This window comes from Bombina bombina, chromosome 5, assembly GCF_027579735.1.
Source record: "Bombina bombina isolate aBomBom1 chromosome 5, aBomBom1.pri, whole genome shotgun sequence".
Classification (NCBI taxonomy): domain Eukaryota; kingdom Metazoa; phylum Chordata; class Amphibia; order Anura; family Bombinatoridae; genus Bombina; species Bombina bombina.
In genome coordinates, this window is record NC_069503.1 from 1,007,492,104 (window position 1) to 1,007,508,385 (window position 16,282).

General features: G+C 43.2%; 1 protein-coding gene across 1 annotated transcript in view; it reads right to left on the minus strand.

Moving 5' to 3' along the window:
- RNF19A (ring finger protein 19A, RBR E3 ubiquitin protein ligase) overlaps nt 1–16,282 on the minus strand; it is a 340,911-nt gene that overhangs the window by 115,685 nt on the left and 208,944 nt on the right. The window contains 1 exon segment of the mRNA XM_053715246.1: nt 4,002–4,146. Coding sequence (XP_053571221.1) covers nt 4,002–4,146 — 145 coding nt within the window.

The window sequence follows — 16,282 nt, forward strand, 5'->3', positions numbered from 1 at the left end:
CCAACGCACGGCTAACCATTGATAGCATTTACAAAGCTATCCATGTTAATCAGAAGCTACACGCATTGAACTGTTTGTTTACAGAGGATTCCTGGCTGTCGACGGAGGAGAGTCCACGGCTGCATCCACGATACATTGTATCATCTGTATCTCAGCGTACTGACTGCTGGAAACGTCAGCCTACTTATTCGCACTTCTTTCAATAAGAGTGCAAATATACTTGTGAGTATATTTTCACTTGTCCGCTGTCACTGTGCCATTCCACGTATTGGAGTTATCTACACTATGAGGCGCTGTCTTTGATTCTACCCTGTACTACATGTACTAGAGCAAACAAAACGCTGAGAAACGAAGGAAGGACATGCCCGCACTTCCAGATAAACGACCAAACTCAAGACGGGAGGGAAGGAAACATCGCCCCCGCAAACCGAATGAGACTAGGCCACAGAGTCGTCATCCAGAGATAACGCAAGTTAAGACGCAAATCATCCACCCGATAGTAGACCTCCAGAAGTCAATTACCAGACTCCAAAGGAATGGAAGCCTATGGTTCCGAGTCTCCAGGGACCCTAGGAACCACAATGACGTCTGAAAAAAAACAACAACAAAAAACAATCACGCATCTCAAATATAAGCAAATAATCCAGCGAACTCCAGCAGGTTGAAAATCAACTTAAATCTTTATTTGGAGAGATAAAAACAGCATAAAAGCAAATAGGCCTAGCAGCCTGTAGAAACCCACTCACGCATCTCAAGCAATAATGTTAGCAAGAACTAACTTATATCGGAGCTCACAACCTCCCTACCGGAAGCGTATCTACGCCCCAGGCCCCATACTTTATAGTAGGATCCGAGCCCGGAGTCCATAACACTGGGCCATAAGAGACATTTCTTTCTCTTTTTTTTTTCTTTAAATGTGACAGGATAATCAGGATAATCAGCACCACGAGGATGACATGAACCCAAGAAAACAGACAGCGCCAGACCAGTACCTGCCTGGTACAAGAACACTCCAGAACTGTCTAAGGTCAAGAAAAATTGACCCGAAGGTTTGATAATATGAACTATAAAACATAACCTTGGTGTTAACCAAAGTGCGCAACTTCCGAAGTGCCCATGCGACCACAAATCACAAGTATCAGTTCCAGAGAAAGAACATTCCCAAAACGGAAGTTAAATCAAACGTGAGCTTATACAACAAATCAAATACATCCTAACCAGATTAAAATAAACATAAGGCAGCACCCGTGGGTGAACGCCCAAGGAAAAAAGGTACGCCGACCGGAACAGCCGATCAGAGGCCCCCTTCATCCAAGATCAGATCAGGAACCGATACATAAAAGAAAACCATAAAAGCAGAGACGTCAAGGAGATTAGCTTCATCCCCAAGCGTCATACTCAATGTGCCACTTGCATCTAACGCCTCGAATTCCTCAGCCCACTAGGACTGGGAACTTCCAGCAACGCCAAAACATGCCGTAGTAGGACACGAAGACGTGCCAACCTATAACGGATCCCACGCCCGACGGGCCCTGGTTAACAGAACACGGACAGTATCTTAAAAATATTTCACTTAGGAGATACAAATGAGCCAGGGCCACAGATATGGCCATGCGGAACCGTGCCGTAACCTCTGGAGTTAACAAGCCACCTTCCGGAGAAGGAGTAAAGGCCAAAGGGACACCTGCTTGCGTAGCAAAGAGAAGTTCTGGAACACGCGCCGCACAGGACCTAGAATCCTCAGGGGCGGAAGGCCCAACGCACTCTGAGGACCCTGAATCGGGAGAAGAGAGTACTCTGGAACGGCAATCGGAACATAACTGATGGGCATGGATAACGCGGGCCATTTCATATTCATCACAAGACGCATTCTCCGCATCGGAGACATCCGTGTCTAAAAAAATTAGAATCCTCCATCTTGGGATTACAAAAATGACAAACACTAACTGGCACCTCTTTTACACCCTCAATGGCTGGGGCACTCGCCACCTCTTGTGAACCAGACAACCAACGAGCAGTCTGTCGCCACACAGTCAGCACCCGTAAGTGAAAACAACGTAACCGCACCCGTTCACGAGGTGCACTGTGCAAGTCATAAAAAGAGCGAGCAAATCTAAAGATTGCGCCAATTGATAAGGCCATAATGTTCCGAAAAGTCATGAGCCTCGTATTACTACACATTCAGCAGATAGAACCACATTACAAACATTATTAAAGTTCCCCATGTTCAATAACCCCCCTCAGAGGATATTAACCCATGATTACTATTTAAGATTAAAGAAGTCCCACTGGGACCCTACCTTTTCACGTTATCACCACATCACATAATGAAGTAAAATTAAATAATCTTACCGTGGAACAGGAACACGGCCCTTCAAGTGTGACAGATAGTAGCCTCGCCTCTGACATGGACTTGTGTGAATAAAGGCAGGCAGCGAAACTCGTCAACGCTGATTGCCAAGGAGCTGTTAATATGAGTTGGCATGGTTTTGCAGAAAGACTCTCCCTGCACCTCCGGACTCTAACTTCAACCATGCTCTCACTGAGAGGCTGACAGGACTACTTAAAACTCCAGTCCTATTTCGAAGAGTACTACCCTTCATAAGAGACTCTCAAACTTCTGACACTTCTCTGCCAACCTCCTGTGACGAAAGGCAAAGAATGACTGGGGGATGAGGAAAGTGGGGGGAGGTATTTGAAGCCTTTGGCTGGGATGTCTTTGCCGCCTCCTGGTGGCCAGGTTCTGAATTCCCAAAAGTAATGAATGCAGCTGTGGACTCTGCCCGTTTAAGAAGAAAATAAATGTTATTTATCCAAGCAGCGGCCTGTGATTGGTGTTATACTGGGTACCTGGCAGTATAAAACCAGGTGTGCGTCTACTCCAGAGCCTGGGTGGCTCTGAAGTCAATTACACTATATTTTCTTGTTTTTGTTTTATTTGAGGCAAGGAACCACTTGAATCACAAATTGGAGAAAGTCCTGCAAACTGCATATATCCTTATATTTGTATTTATTATTTTTTACCTTTTTATTTTGCCATTACTATTTCACTAAATGAATTTTGTATTTATCCGTTTATTAAGCTTTAAAAGCACACTACAGATAAATGAAATCAAGCAATGTAACAGTATACACAGCTGTAGACTGAACGTGACCGTTTACAGCATTTTTTTGGGTTATGGTAAAAACCTATTTAGGGGTAAATTTCAAATGTTCTGAGATTTTGTGATGCAGGCTCACAGGATGCAAATTTAAGAGGCAGTTTCTGCTTGTTTTACCGGTAGCGGTAAATCATGCCCAGACAAGCGAGTTCAGGGTGACTGGCAGGGCTTGCACTTGTTCATTTTGTTGTGTGTGAGGGTTTGGATGACGACTATGCAAGAGAGCTTTTGTGCAAAGGGGTCGAATTATGAAGCTGTGGCGGACGGGCGCACATACCGGAATTCAGCATTGCACACGAGCGCTACTTTGCAATCCACCCCCTTCCCGCGCACAGCCAATCACATGCGGGCAAGAGCTGTCAATCTCCCCGGGTGGAGGAGACCGGAGAGATTGAAATTCACCACCTAAGAGGTGGCAAAAGTTTAGGGAAGCAGTGGTCTTGTGAGAACCTGCAGTCGTGGACAGGCTTTGTCTGCTGAAAGGGTTTAATAAATCAACCTCTTTATTCGTACACATCATGCTGCATTACAAGATTGAAGGCTGATAGGTTCTCTACATGAAAACTTGTCCAACCTCAGTCGTGATACATTCTCCTCTTTATGTGGCTTGGTACATACAGCCTTAATGCATCTACTTTCATGCATAGTACCCATCCCATGATGTCAGCTGTACAGAGTGTGTATTCCCATCACCTAATTCGGATAATGTTTATCTAACTTACTAAAATATTTACATCCAAGGTCCCATCCCTTTATATCCAGTTGGAATTTACTGATAAGTTAAAAAAACACAAGATAGTTGTTTGAACAAATGTTATTAGTGACTCAATTTTCACTCACCTTAGATAATGTAAATCAGAGATCTCTTTCATGCAGAGCCAGCAAAATTCACAGCCACACACTGCGCAGGTCATGTGGTTGCAGCTACCATCGTTCATCTTTATTATATATGCAGCACACCGAGGGCAGGGTTTAATATCATCTGCTAATCACAAAATAAAACTACAATTAACTTGTGCTATAAAATATCCTACATAACCTATTCAATTAAAAGGTAAACAACAACAACATTACTTTATGTAGATGAACTTGTAATATGTTAAACAAAAGGCAAAAAAGGTTCAAGGTTTACATCAAGGAAACAATAACAAAGCCATTTAAACAGGTGTACTGTAAAATTGTTTTTCATTTAAAAAGGGACATTATACATTAGATTTTTCTTTACATAAACGTTCTGCAGATGATCCACTTATATAGCCCACCTGCGTGTGTTTTTGTAACAATGTATAGTTTTGCTTACTTTTTAAATAACATTGTGCTGGTTTTCAGACTCCAAACCAGGCCTCAAAGTTGTAGATGTATACTAAAGTATACAGACTTCAGACTGCCTCTGTTTGTATATTGGGTCTTTTCATATGCAGAAGAGGGGGGGGGGGGTCTGCTATCAGCCCCTTTCAGTGGGTGTCCCAGGCTTATCTCATTAACAGTGTTAAATTGGGAGCTTCTAAGAAACTTTTTAAAAGGTTTACACTGGATTTTTATATCAGTATCTGTGCATATTATTATTTATAGTAGTGTCTATTACTTGCAGTTAAATGAAAATTGGTGTATACTGCCCCTTTAATGTGTTTTAATACTGATCTCTCCTAACCTCCACTGGGAGTTTCATTTATTCGGGTGGTTATGTTTACACAGCTTTTCTATAGGCAATAATATATAGAAACATTCAGTATAGGTAGAGATACCACAGGCAAAATCCGTTATTTCAAATGTCAAAAACATAATTTATGCTTACCTGATAAATTTATTTCTCTTGTAGTGTATCCAGTCCACGGATCATCCATTACTTATGGGATATTAACTCCTCCCCAACAGGAAGTGCAAGAGGATTCACCCAGCAGAGCTGCTATATAGCTCCTCCCCTAACTGCCATTACCAGTCATTCGACCGAAAACATGCAGAGAAAGGAAAACCATAGGGTGCAGTGGTGACTGTAGTTTAATGGAAAAATTACCTGCCTTAAAGTGACAGGGCGGGCCGTGGACTGGATACACTACAAGAGAAATAAATTTATCAGGTAAGCATAAATTATGTTTTCTCTTGTTAAGTGTATCCAGTCCACGGATCATCCATTACTTATGGGATACCAATAACAAGGCTAAAGTACACGGATGACGGGAGGGACAGGCAGGCTCTTTATACGGAAGGAACCACTGCCTGAAGAACCTTTCTCCCAAAAACAGCCTCCGAAGAAGCAAAAGTGTCAAATTTGTAAAATTTGGAAAAAGTATGAAGAGAAGACCAAGTTGCAGCCTTGAAAAGTCTGACGACTTAAGAAATCCGCCTCCCAGTTCTCCACTCCCGGGATGTGGATTGCTGACAGGTGGCAAGAGTGAGACTCTGCCCAGCGAATTATCTTTGATACTTCCATCATTGCTAGGGAGCTTCTTGTCCCTCCCTGATGGTTGATGTAAGCTACAGTCGTGATGTTGTCCGACTGAAACCTGATGAACCCCCGAGTTGTTAACTGGGGCCAAGCCAGAAGGGCATTGAGAACTGCTCTCAATTCCAGAATGTTTATTGGTAGGAGACTCTCCTCCTGATTCCATTGTCCCTGAGCCTTCAGAGAATTCCAGACAGCGCCCCAACCTAGTAGGCTGGCGTCTGTTACAATTGTCCAGTCCGGCCTGCTGAATGGCATCCCCCTGGACAGATGTGGCCGAGAAAGCCACCATAGAAGAGAATTTCTGGTCTCTTGATCCAGATTCAGAGTAGGGGACAAGTCTGAGTAATCCCCATTCCACTGACTTAGCATGCACAATTGCAGCGGTCTGAGATATAGGCGTGCAAAGGGTACTATGTCCATTGCTGCTACCATTAAGCCGATCACCTCCATGCATTGAGCTACTGACGGGTGTTGAATGGAATGAAGGACACGGCATGCATTTTGAAGCTTTGTTAACCTGTCTTCTGTCAGGTAAATCTTCATTTCTACAGAATCTATAAGAGTCCCCAAGAAGGGAACTCTTGTGAGTGGAAAGAGAGAACTCTTCTTTTCGTTCACCTTCCATCCATGCGACCTTAGAAATGCCAGTACTAACTCTGTATGAGACTTGGCAGTTTGAAAGCTTGAAGCTTGTATCAGAATGTTGTCTAGGTACGGAGCTACCGCAATTCCTCGCGGTCTTAGTACCGCCAGAAGAGCACCCAGAACCTTTGTGAAGATTCTCGGAGCCGTAGCCAATCCGAATGGAAGAGCTACAAACTGGTAATGCCTGTCTAGAAAGGCAAACCTTAGATACCGGTAATGATCTTTGTGAATCGGTATGTGAAGGTAAGCATCCTTTAAATCCACTGTGGTCATGTACTGACCCTTTTGGATCATGGGTAAAATTGTCCGAATAGTTTCCATTTTGAACGATGGAACTCTTAGGAATTTGTTTAGGATCTTTAAATCCAAGATTGGCCTGAAAGTTCCCTCTTTTTTGGGAACCACAAACAGATTTGAGTAAAACCCTTGTCCTTGTTCCGACCGCGGAACCGGATGGATCACTCCCATTAATAAAAGATCTTGTACGCAGCGTAGAAACGCCTCTTTCTTTATTTGGTTTGTTGACAACCTTGACAGATGAAATCTCCCTCTTGGGGGAGAGAATTTGAAGTCTAGAAGGTATCCCTGAGATATGATCTCTAACGCCCAGGGATCCTGGACATCTCTTGCCCAAGCCTGGGCGAAGAGAGAAAGTCTGCCCCCCACTAGATCCGTTCCCGGATCGGGGGCCCTCGATTCATGCTGTCTTAGGGGCAGCAGCAGGTTTCCTGGCCTGCTTGCCCTTGTTCCAGGACTGGTTAGGTCTCCAGCCTTGTCTGTAGCGAGCAACAGCTCCTTCCTGTTTTGGTGCAGAGGAAGTTGATGCTGCTCCTGCTTTGAAATTACGAAAGGAACGAAAATTAGACTGTCTAGCCTTAGGTTTGGCTCTGTCTTGAGGCAGGGCATGGCCTTTACCTCCTGTAATGTCAGCGATAATTTCTTTCAACCCGGGCCCGAATAAGGTCTGCCCTTTGAAAGGTATATTAAGCAATTTAGATTTAGAAGTAACGTCAGCTGACCAGGATTTTAGCCACAGTGCTCTGCGTGCCTGAATGGCGAATCCGGAATTCTTAGCCGTAAGTTTAGTTAAATGTACTACGGCATCTGAAATAAATGAGTTAGCTAACTTAAGGGCTTTAAACTTGTGTGTAATCTCATCTAATGGAGCTGATTCAAGTGTCTCTTCCAGAGACTCAAACCAAAATGCTGCTGCAGCCGTGACAGGCGCAATGCATGCAAGAGGTTGCAATATAAAACCTTGTTGAACAAACATTTTCTTAAGGTAACCCTCTAACTTTTTATCCATTGGATCTGAAAAGGCACAGCTATCCTCCACCGGGATAGTGGTACGCTTAGCTAAAGTAGAAACTGCTCCCTCAACCTTAGGGACCGTTTGCCATAAGTCCCGTGTGGTGGCGTCTATTGGAAACATCTTTCTAAATATCGGAGGGGGTGAGAACGGCACACCGGGTCTATCCCACTCCTTAGTAACAATTTCAGTAAGTCTCTTAGGTATAGGAAAAACGTCAGTAATCGCCGGTACCGCAAAATATTTATCCAACCTACACATTTTCTCTGGTATTGCAACTGTGTTACAATCATTCAGAGCCGCTAACACCTCCCCTAGTAATACACGGAGGTTTTCCAGCTTAAATTTAAAATTTGAAATATCTGAATCCAGTTTGTTTGGATCAGAACCGTCACCCGCAGAATGAAGCTCTCCGTCCTCATGTTCTGCAAATTGTGACGCAGTGTCTGACATGGCCCTAATATTATCAGCGCACTCTGTTCTCACCCCAGAGTGATCACGCTTACCTCTTAGTTCTGGTAATTTAGCCAAAACTTCAGTCATAACAGTAGCCATATCCTGTAATGTGATTTGTAATGGCCGCCCAGATGTACTCGGCGCTACAATATCACGCACCTCCCGAGCGGGAGATGCAGGTACTGACACGTGAGGCGAGTTAGTCGGCATAACTCTCCCCTCGTTGTTTGGTGAAATATGTTCAATTTGTACAGATTGACTTTTATTTAAAGTAGCATCAATACAGTTAGTACATAAATTTCTATTGGGCTCCACTTTGGCTTTAGCACATATAGCACAGATATCTTCCTCTGAATCAGACATGTTTAACACACTAGCAAATAAACTAGCAACTTGGAAATACTTTTCAAGTAATTTACTATAATATGAAAACGTACTGTGCCTATAAGAAGCACAGAAAAAGTTATGACAGTTGAAAATTAATAAACTGAAAAGTTATAGCATCAAATCTTTGTAAAAAACACAATTTTAGCAAAGGATTGCTCCCATTAGCAAAGGATAACTAACCCTGATAGCAGAAAAAAAATACAGAAATAAACGTTTTTTTATCACAGTCAACTACAATCTCACAGCTCTGCTGTGAGTGATTACCTCCCTCAAAACAAGTTTTGAAGACCCCTGAGTTCTGTAGAGATGAACCGGATCATGCAGGGAAGACAATAAACTTCTGACTGAATTTTTTGATGCGTAGCAAAAGCGCCAAAAAAGGCCCCTCCCCCTCACACATAACAGTGAGAGATATCAGTAAACTGTCATAAATTAAATAAAACGACTGCCAAGTGGAAAAAAATAGTGCCCAAAACATTTTTTCACCCAGTACCTCAGAAAATTAAACGATTTTACATGCCAGCAAAAAACGTTTAACATTAATAAATTGAGTGTTATTAAAAAGCCTGTTGCTAGTCCCTGCAAATTAGGCTAAAGTTTTATGCATACAGTATAATTCCAGTGAAGTGCCATTCCCCAGAATACTGAAGTGTAAAATATACATACATGACAGCCTGATACCAGTTGCTGCTACTGCATTTAAGGCTGAGTTTACATTATATCGGTATGGCAGAATTTTCTCATCAATTCCATTGTCAGAAAATAATAAGCTGCTACATACCTCTTTGCAGATTAATCTGCCCGCTGTCCCCTGATCTGAAGTTTACCTCTCCTCAGATGGCCGAGAAACAGCAATATGATCTTAACTACTCCGGCTAAAATCATAGAAAAACTCAGGTAGATTCTTCTTCAAATTCTACCAGAGAAGGAATAACACACTCCGGTGCTATTATAAAATAACAAACTTTTGATTGAAGGTATGAAACTAAGTATAATCACCACAGTCCTCTCACACATCCTATCTATTCGTTGGGTGTAAGAGAATGACTGGTAATGGCAGTTAGGGGAGGAGCTATATAGCAGCTCTGCTGGGTGAATCCTCTTGCACTTCCTGTTGGGGAGGAGTTAATATCCCATAAGTAATGGATGATCCGTGGACTGGATACACTTAACAAGAGAAATAAAGGTTCTATTTTTTTTTTAACAATTTAATACACTCCAGCAGGTGGAATGGATCATTGGGAACAAATTAAAGGGGAGACAGATTTAGGGTATATACTGTCCCTTTAACCCTTTCAGTGCTAACACAGCTGTAAGTCATCGCAGAGTTTCCCACTCAGGTGCTAACAACGGCTCAGAGACCTGTATAGTGACAGGTATCGCCAGGGCTTCACGTTATGCGCGGTGATGTCAGGCGCAATGACGTGATGACGTCACCACGCAACTTTATTTAAAAATAACAATGTTAAGTATAGGAAAATGGGGCATGCTGCTTAGAAGCCTGCATCTCAGACATCTAAGCAGCAACAGACCCCTAAGACCCACCGTTGGAAAGGTAATCGCCTAACCTTTCCAACATGTAAGTCTTGGGGATCTAAAAAAAAAAACAAATTAAAAAAAAAAAAAAAAAAACCTTTAAACAGCTTAGCACCCAGGTGGGAAAGTGCATAGCACTCAAAGGGTTAATTAAAGTACCTTATTTTATTATTGCATGAAATATAAAGGGACACAAAACTAAAAAAAAAAAGTTTTGGATGTATATAGATAGAACAGAATTTATGCTTACCTGATAAATTACTTTCTCCAACGGTGTGTCCGGTCCACGGTGTCATCCATTACTAGTGGGATATTCTCCTCCCCCACAGGGAAAGGCAAGGAGAGCACACAGCAAGAGCTGTCCATATAGTCCCTCCCAGGCTCCGCCCCCCAGTCATTCGACCGACGGTTAGGTGAAAAAAAGGAGAAACTATAGGGTGCCGTGGTGACTGTAGTGTATAGAGAAAGAAATTCTTCAAACCTGATTAAAAAACCAGGGCGGGCCGTGGACCGGACACACCGTTGGAGAAAGTAATTTATCAGGTAAGCATAAATTCTGTTTTCTCCAACATTGGTGTGTCCGGTCCACGGTGTCATCCATTACTTGTGGGAACCAATACCAAAGCTTTAGGACACGGATGAAGGGAGGGAGAAAATCAGGTTACCTAAACAGAAGGCACCACGGCTTGCAAAACCTTTCTCCCAAAAATAGCCTCCGAAGAAGCAAAAGTATCAAATTTGTAGAATTTGGACAAAGTGTGCAGAGAAGACCAGGTCGCTGCCTTACATATCTGATCAACAGAAGCCTCGTTCTTGAAGGCCCATGTGGAAGCCACAGCCCTAGTAGAGTGAGCTGTGATTCGTTCAGGAGGCTGCCGTCCGGCAGTCTCGTAAGCCAATCGTATGATGCTTTTCAGCCAAAAGGAAAGAGAGGTAGCAGTAGCTTTTTTTGACCTCTCCTCTTGCCAGAATAAACGACAAACAGAGAAGACGTTTGTCTGAAATCCTTTGTTGCTTCTAAATAGAACTTTAAAGCACGGACTACATCTAAATTGTGTAACAAGCGTTCCTTCTTTGAAACTGGATTCGGACACAAAGAAGGCACAACTATTTCCTGGTTAATATTCTTGTTGGAAACAACCTTTGGAAGGAAACCAGGTTTAGTACGCAAAACAACCTTATCTGAATGGAACACCAGATAGGGCGGATTACACTGCAGAGCAGATAATTCAGAAACTCTTCTAGCAGAAGAAATAGCAACCAAAAACAGAACTTTCCAAGATAACAACTTGATATCTATGGAATGTAAGAGTTCAAACGGAACCCCTTGAAGATCTGAAAGAACCAAATTTAGACTCCAGGGAGGAGTCAAGGGTCTGTAAACAGGCTTGATCCTGACCAAAGCCTGAACAAAAGCTTGAACATCTAGCACAGCTGCCAGTCGTTTGTGTAACAAGACAGATAAAGCAGAAATTTGTCCTTTTAGAGAACTCGCTGATAATCCCTTATCCAAACCTTCTTGGAGAAAGGAAAGGATCCTAGGAATTTTAATCTTACAGATATATCTTTTCCATATTTTATGGTAATCTTTCTAGTCACAGGTTTTCTGGCTTCTACCAGAGTATCTATCACAGAATCCGAAAACCCACGCTTAGACAAAATCAAGCGTTCAATTTCCAAGCAGTCAGCTGGAGAGAAACTAGATTTGGATGTTCGAATGGACCTTGTACTAGAAGATCCTGTCTCAAAGGTAGCTTCCATGGTGGAGCCGATGACATATTCACCAGGTCTGCATACCAAGACCTGCGTGGCCACGCAGGAGCTATCAAAATCACAGAGGGAACGGTGGAAATGCATAAGCTAGGTTGAAAGTCCAAGGCGCCACTAATGTATCCACCAGAGTCGCCTTGGGATCCCTGGATCTGGACCCGTAGCAAGGAACCTTGAAGTTCTGACGAGACGCCATCAGATCCATGTCTGGAATGCCCCATAATTGGGTCAACTGGGCAAACACCTCCGGGTGGAGTTCCCACTCCCCCGGATGAAAAGTCTGACGACTCAGATAATCCGCCTCCCAGTTTTCCACTCCTGGGATGTGGATCGCAGACAGGTGGCAGGAGTGATCCTCCGCCCATTTGATGATCTTGGTCACCTCTCTCATCGCCAGGGAACTCCTTGTTCCCCCCTGATGGTTGAAGTAAGCAACAGTCGTCATGTTGTCTGATTGGAATCTTATGAATCTGGCCTTTGCTAGTTGAGGCCAAGCCCGGAGAGCATTGAATATCGCTCTCAGTTCCAGAATGTTTATCGGTATAAGAGACTCTTCCCGAGACCATAGACCCTGAGCTTTCAGGGAATCCCAGACCGCGCCCCAGCCTAATAGACTGGCGTCGGTCGTGACAATGACCCACTCTGGTCTGCAGAAGCTCATTCCCTGGGACAGGTGATCCTGGGTCAGCCACCAACGGAGTGAGTCTCTGGTCTTCTGATCTAATTGAATCACTGGAGACAAGTCTGTATAGTCCCCATTCCACTGTTTGAGCATGCACAGTTGTAATGGTCTTAGATGAATTCGCGCAAAAGGAACTATGTCCCTTGCTGCAACCATCAACCCTACTACTTCCATGCACTGAGCTACGGAAGGCCGTAGAACAGAGTGAAGAACCTGACAAGCGTTTAGAAGCTTTGACTCTCTGACATCTGTCAGGAAAATCTTCATTTCTAAAGAATCTATTATTGTTCCCAAGAAAGGGACTCTTGTTGACGGAGACGGGGAACTTTTTTCTATGTTCACCTACCACCCGTGAGATCTGAGAAAGGCTAGAACAATGTCTGTGTGAGCCTTTGTCTTTGAAAGAGACGACGCTTGAATTAGGATGTCGTCCAAGTAAGGTGCCACTGCAATGCCCCTGGGTCTTAGAACCGCTAGAAGGAACCCGAGCACCTTTGTGAAAATCCTTGGAGCAGTGGCTAGTCCGAATGGGAGAGCCACAATAGGTAATGTTTGTCCAGAAAGGCGAACCTTAGGAACTGATGATGATCTTTGTGGATAGGAATATGCAGATACGCATCCTTTAGATCCACGGTAGGCATAAATTGACCCTCCTGGATTGTAGGTAAAATCGTTCGAATAGTTTCCATTTTGAACGATGGCACTCTGAGAAATTTGTTTAGAATTTTTAAATCCAGAATTGGTCTGAAAGTTCCCTCTTTTTTTGGGAACTACAAACAGATTTGAGAAAAACCCCTGACCTTGTTCCACAGTTGGAACTGGGTGTATCACTCCCATCTTTAACAGGTCTTCTACACAATGTAAGAATGCCTGTCTCTTTACTTGGTTTGAAGATAAGTGAGACATGTGGAACCTTCCCCTTGGGGGTAGTTCCTTGAATTCTAGAAGATAACCCTGAGAGACTATTTCTAGTGCCCAGGGATCCTGAACATCTCTTGCCCAAGCCTGAGCAAAGAGAGAGAGAGTCTGCCCCCTACTAGATCCGGTTCCGGATCGGGGGCTACCTCTTCATACTGTCTTGGTAGCAGCAGCAGGCTTCTTGGCCTGTTTACCCTTGTTCCAGCCTTGCATTGATTTCCAAGCTGGTTTAGTCTGGGAAGCGTTACCCTCTTGTCTAGAGGCTGCCGAGTTGGAAGCCGGTCCGTTCCTGAAATTGCGAAAGGAACGAAAATTGGACTTATTCTTAGCCTTGAAAGGTTTATCTTGTGAGAGGGCATGGCCCTTTCCCCCAGTGATGTCTGAAATAATCTCTTTCAATTCTGGCCCAAAAGGGGTCTTACCTTTGAAAGGGATATTAAGCAATTTTGTCTTGGAAGATACATCCGCCGACCAAGACTTTAGCTAGAGCGCTCTGCGCGCCACAATTGTAAACCCTGAATTTTTTGCCGCTAACCTCGCTAACTGCAAAGCGGCGTCTAAAATAAAGGAATTAGCTAACTTAAGCGCGTAAATTCTGTCCATTACTTCCTCATACGGAGTCTCCCTACTGAGCGACTTTTCCAGTTCCTCGAACCAGAACCACGCCGCTGTAGTGACAGGAATAATGCACGAAATAGGTTGAAGGAGGTAACCTTGCTGTACAAAAATCTTTTTAAGCAAACCCTCCAATTTTTTATCCATAGGATCTTTGAAAGCACAATTGTCCTCAATAGGAATGGTCGTGCGCTTGGCTAGAGTAGAAAACTCCCCCTCGACCTTAGGGACTGTTTGCCATGTGTCCTTCCTGGGGTCGACCATACGGAACAATTTCTTAAATATAGGAGGAGGGACAAAAAGGTATGCCTGGCTTCTCCCACTCCTTATTCACTATGTCCGCCACCCGTTTAGGTATCGGAAAAGCATCAGGGTGCACCGGGACCTCAAGGAACTGTCCATCTTGCACAATTTTTCTGGGTTGACCAGATTGCCACAATCATCCAGAGTAGATAGCACCTCCTTAAGTAATGCGCGGAGATGCTCTAATTTAAATTTAAATGTCACAACATCAGGTTCTGCCTGTTGAGAAATTCTTCCTGTATCAGAAATTTCCCCATCTGACAAACCCTCCCTCACTGCCACTTCAGATTGGTGTGAGGGTATGACAGAAAAATTATCATCAGCGCCCTCCTGCTCTACAGTGTTTAAAACAGAGCAATCGCGCTCTCTCTGAAATGCTGGCATTTTGGATAAAATATTAGCTATGGAGTTATCCATTACTGCCGTCAATTACTGCATAGTAACAAGCATTGGCGCGCTAGAAGTACTAGGGGTCGCCTGCGCGGGCATAACTGGTATAGACACAGAAGGAGATGATGTAGAACTATGTCTACTTCCTTCATCTGAGGAATCATCCTGGGCAACTTTACAATTTGTGACAGTTCTGTCCTTACTTTGTTTGGACGCTATGGCACAATTATCACACTATATTTGAAGGGGGAACCACATTGGCTACCATACATACAGAACATGATCTATCTGAAGGTACAGACATGTTAAACAGGCTTAAACTGGTTAATAAAGCACAAAAACCGTTTTAAAACAAAACCGTTACTGTCTCTTTAAATGTTAAACAGGGCACACTTTATTACTGAATATGTGAAAAACTATGAAGGAATTATCCAATCTTTACCAAATTTTCACCACAGTGTCTTAATACATTCAAAGTATTGAACCCCATTTTCAAGCTGTTAACCCTTAAAATGTGGAAACCGGAGCCGTTTTTAATTTTAACCCCCTTACAGTCCCAGCCACAGCCTTTGCTGCAACTTCACCAATCCCAGGGGGGTATATGATACCAAATGAAGCCTTCTAGGAACGTTTTTAGTGGATTCCAGACCCTCGCACATGCAGCTGCATGTACTGAACTCAAAATTAACTGCACAGTAATGGCGCGAAAATGAGGCTCTGCCTACTACAGAGAAAGGCCCTTCCTGACTGGGAAGGTGTCTTAACAAGTGCCTGGTGCTAAAAACGTTCCCCAATGTTATAAAAGTGTGAAATACAACTTCAAACTGCATATAATACTTAAATAAAGCAATCGATTTAGCCCCTAAAAGTGTCTACCAGTTTATAGCCCATAATAAGCCCTTTATTCTGTTTGAGCCTAAGAAAATGGCTTACCGATCCCCATGAGGGGAAAATGACAGCCTTCCAGCATTACACAGTCTTGTTAGAAATATGGCTAGTCATACCTTGAGCAGAAAAGTCTGCTAACTGTTTCCCCCAACTGAAGTTATCTCATCTCAACAGTCCTATGTGGAAACAGCAAACGATTTTAGTAACTGCTGCTAAAATCATATTCCTCTTTCAAACAGAACTCTTCATCTCTTTCTGTTTCAGAGTAAATAGTACATACCAGCACTATTTTAAAATAACAAACTCTTGATAGAAGAATAAAAAACTACAACTAAACACCACAAACTCCTCACCATCCACGAGGAGATGCTACTTGTTCAGAGCGGCAAGGAGAATGACTGGGGGGCGGAGCCTGGGAGGGACTATATGGACAGCTCTTGCTGTGTGCTCTCCTTGCCTTTCCCTGTGGGGGAGGAGAATATCCCACAAGTAATGGATGACACCGTGGACCGGACACACCAATGTTGGAGAAAATTCAGTTTTAGTTCACTTGTAGTTTTAAACAGCTTGTTCTTGCAGAAAAATATTTTGATATTAACTAATGAGCGTTATCCTATAACAGAAATCTTTTGAGTTTAATATGCCTTTAATACATCACACTAGGGCTGCAACAACTAATCGGTAAGATTGATCATAAAAATAGTTGTCAAAGAATCTCATTATGAATTAGGTGGTCAGCGATTAGTTGGTTAATTGCACAGCACCAGCTGCTTCAA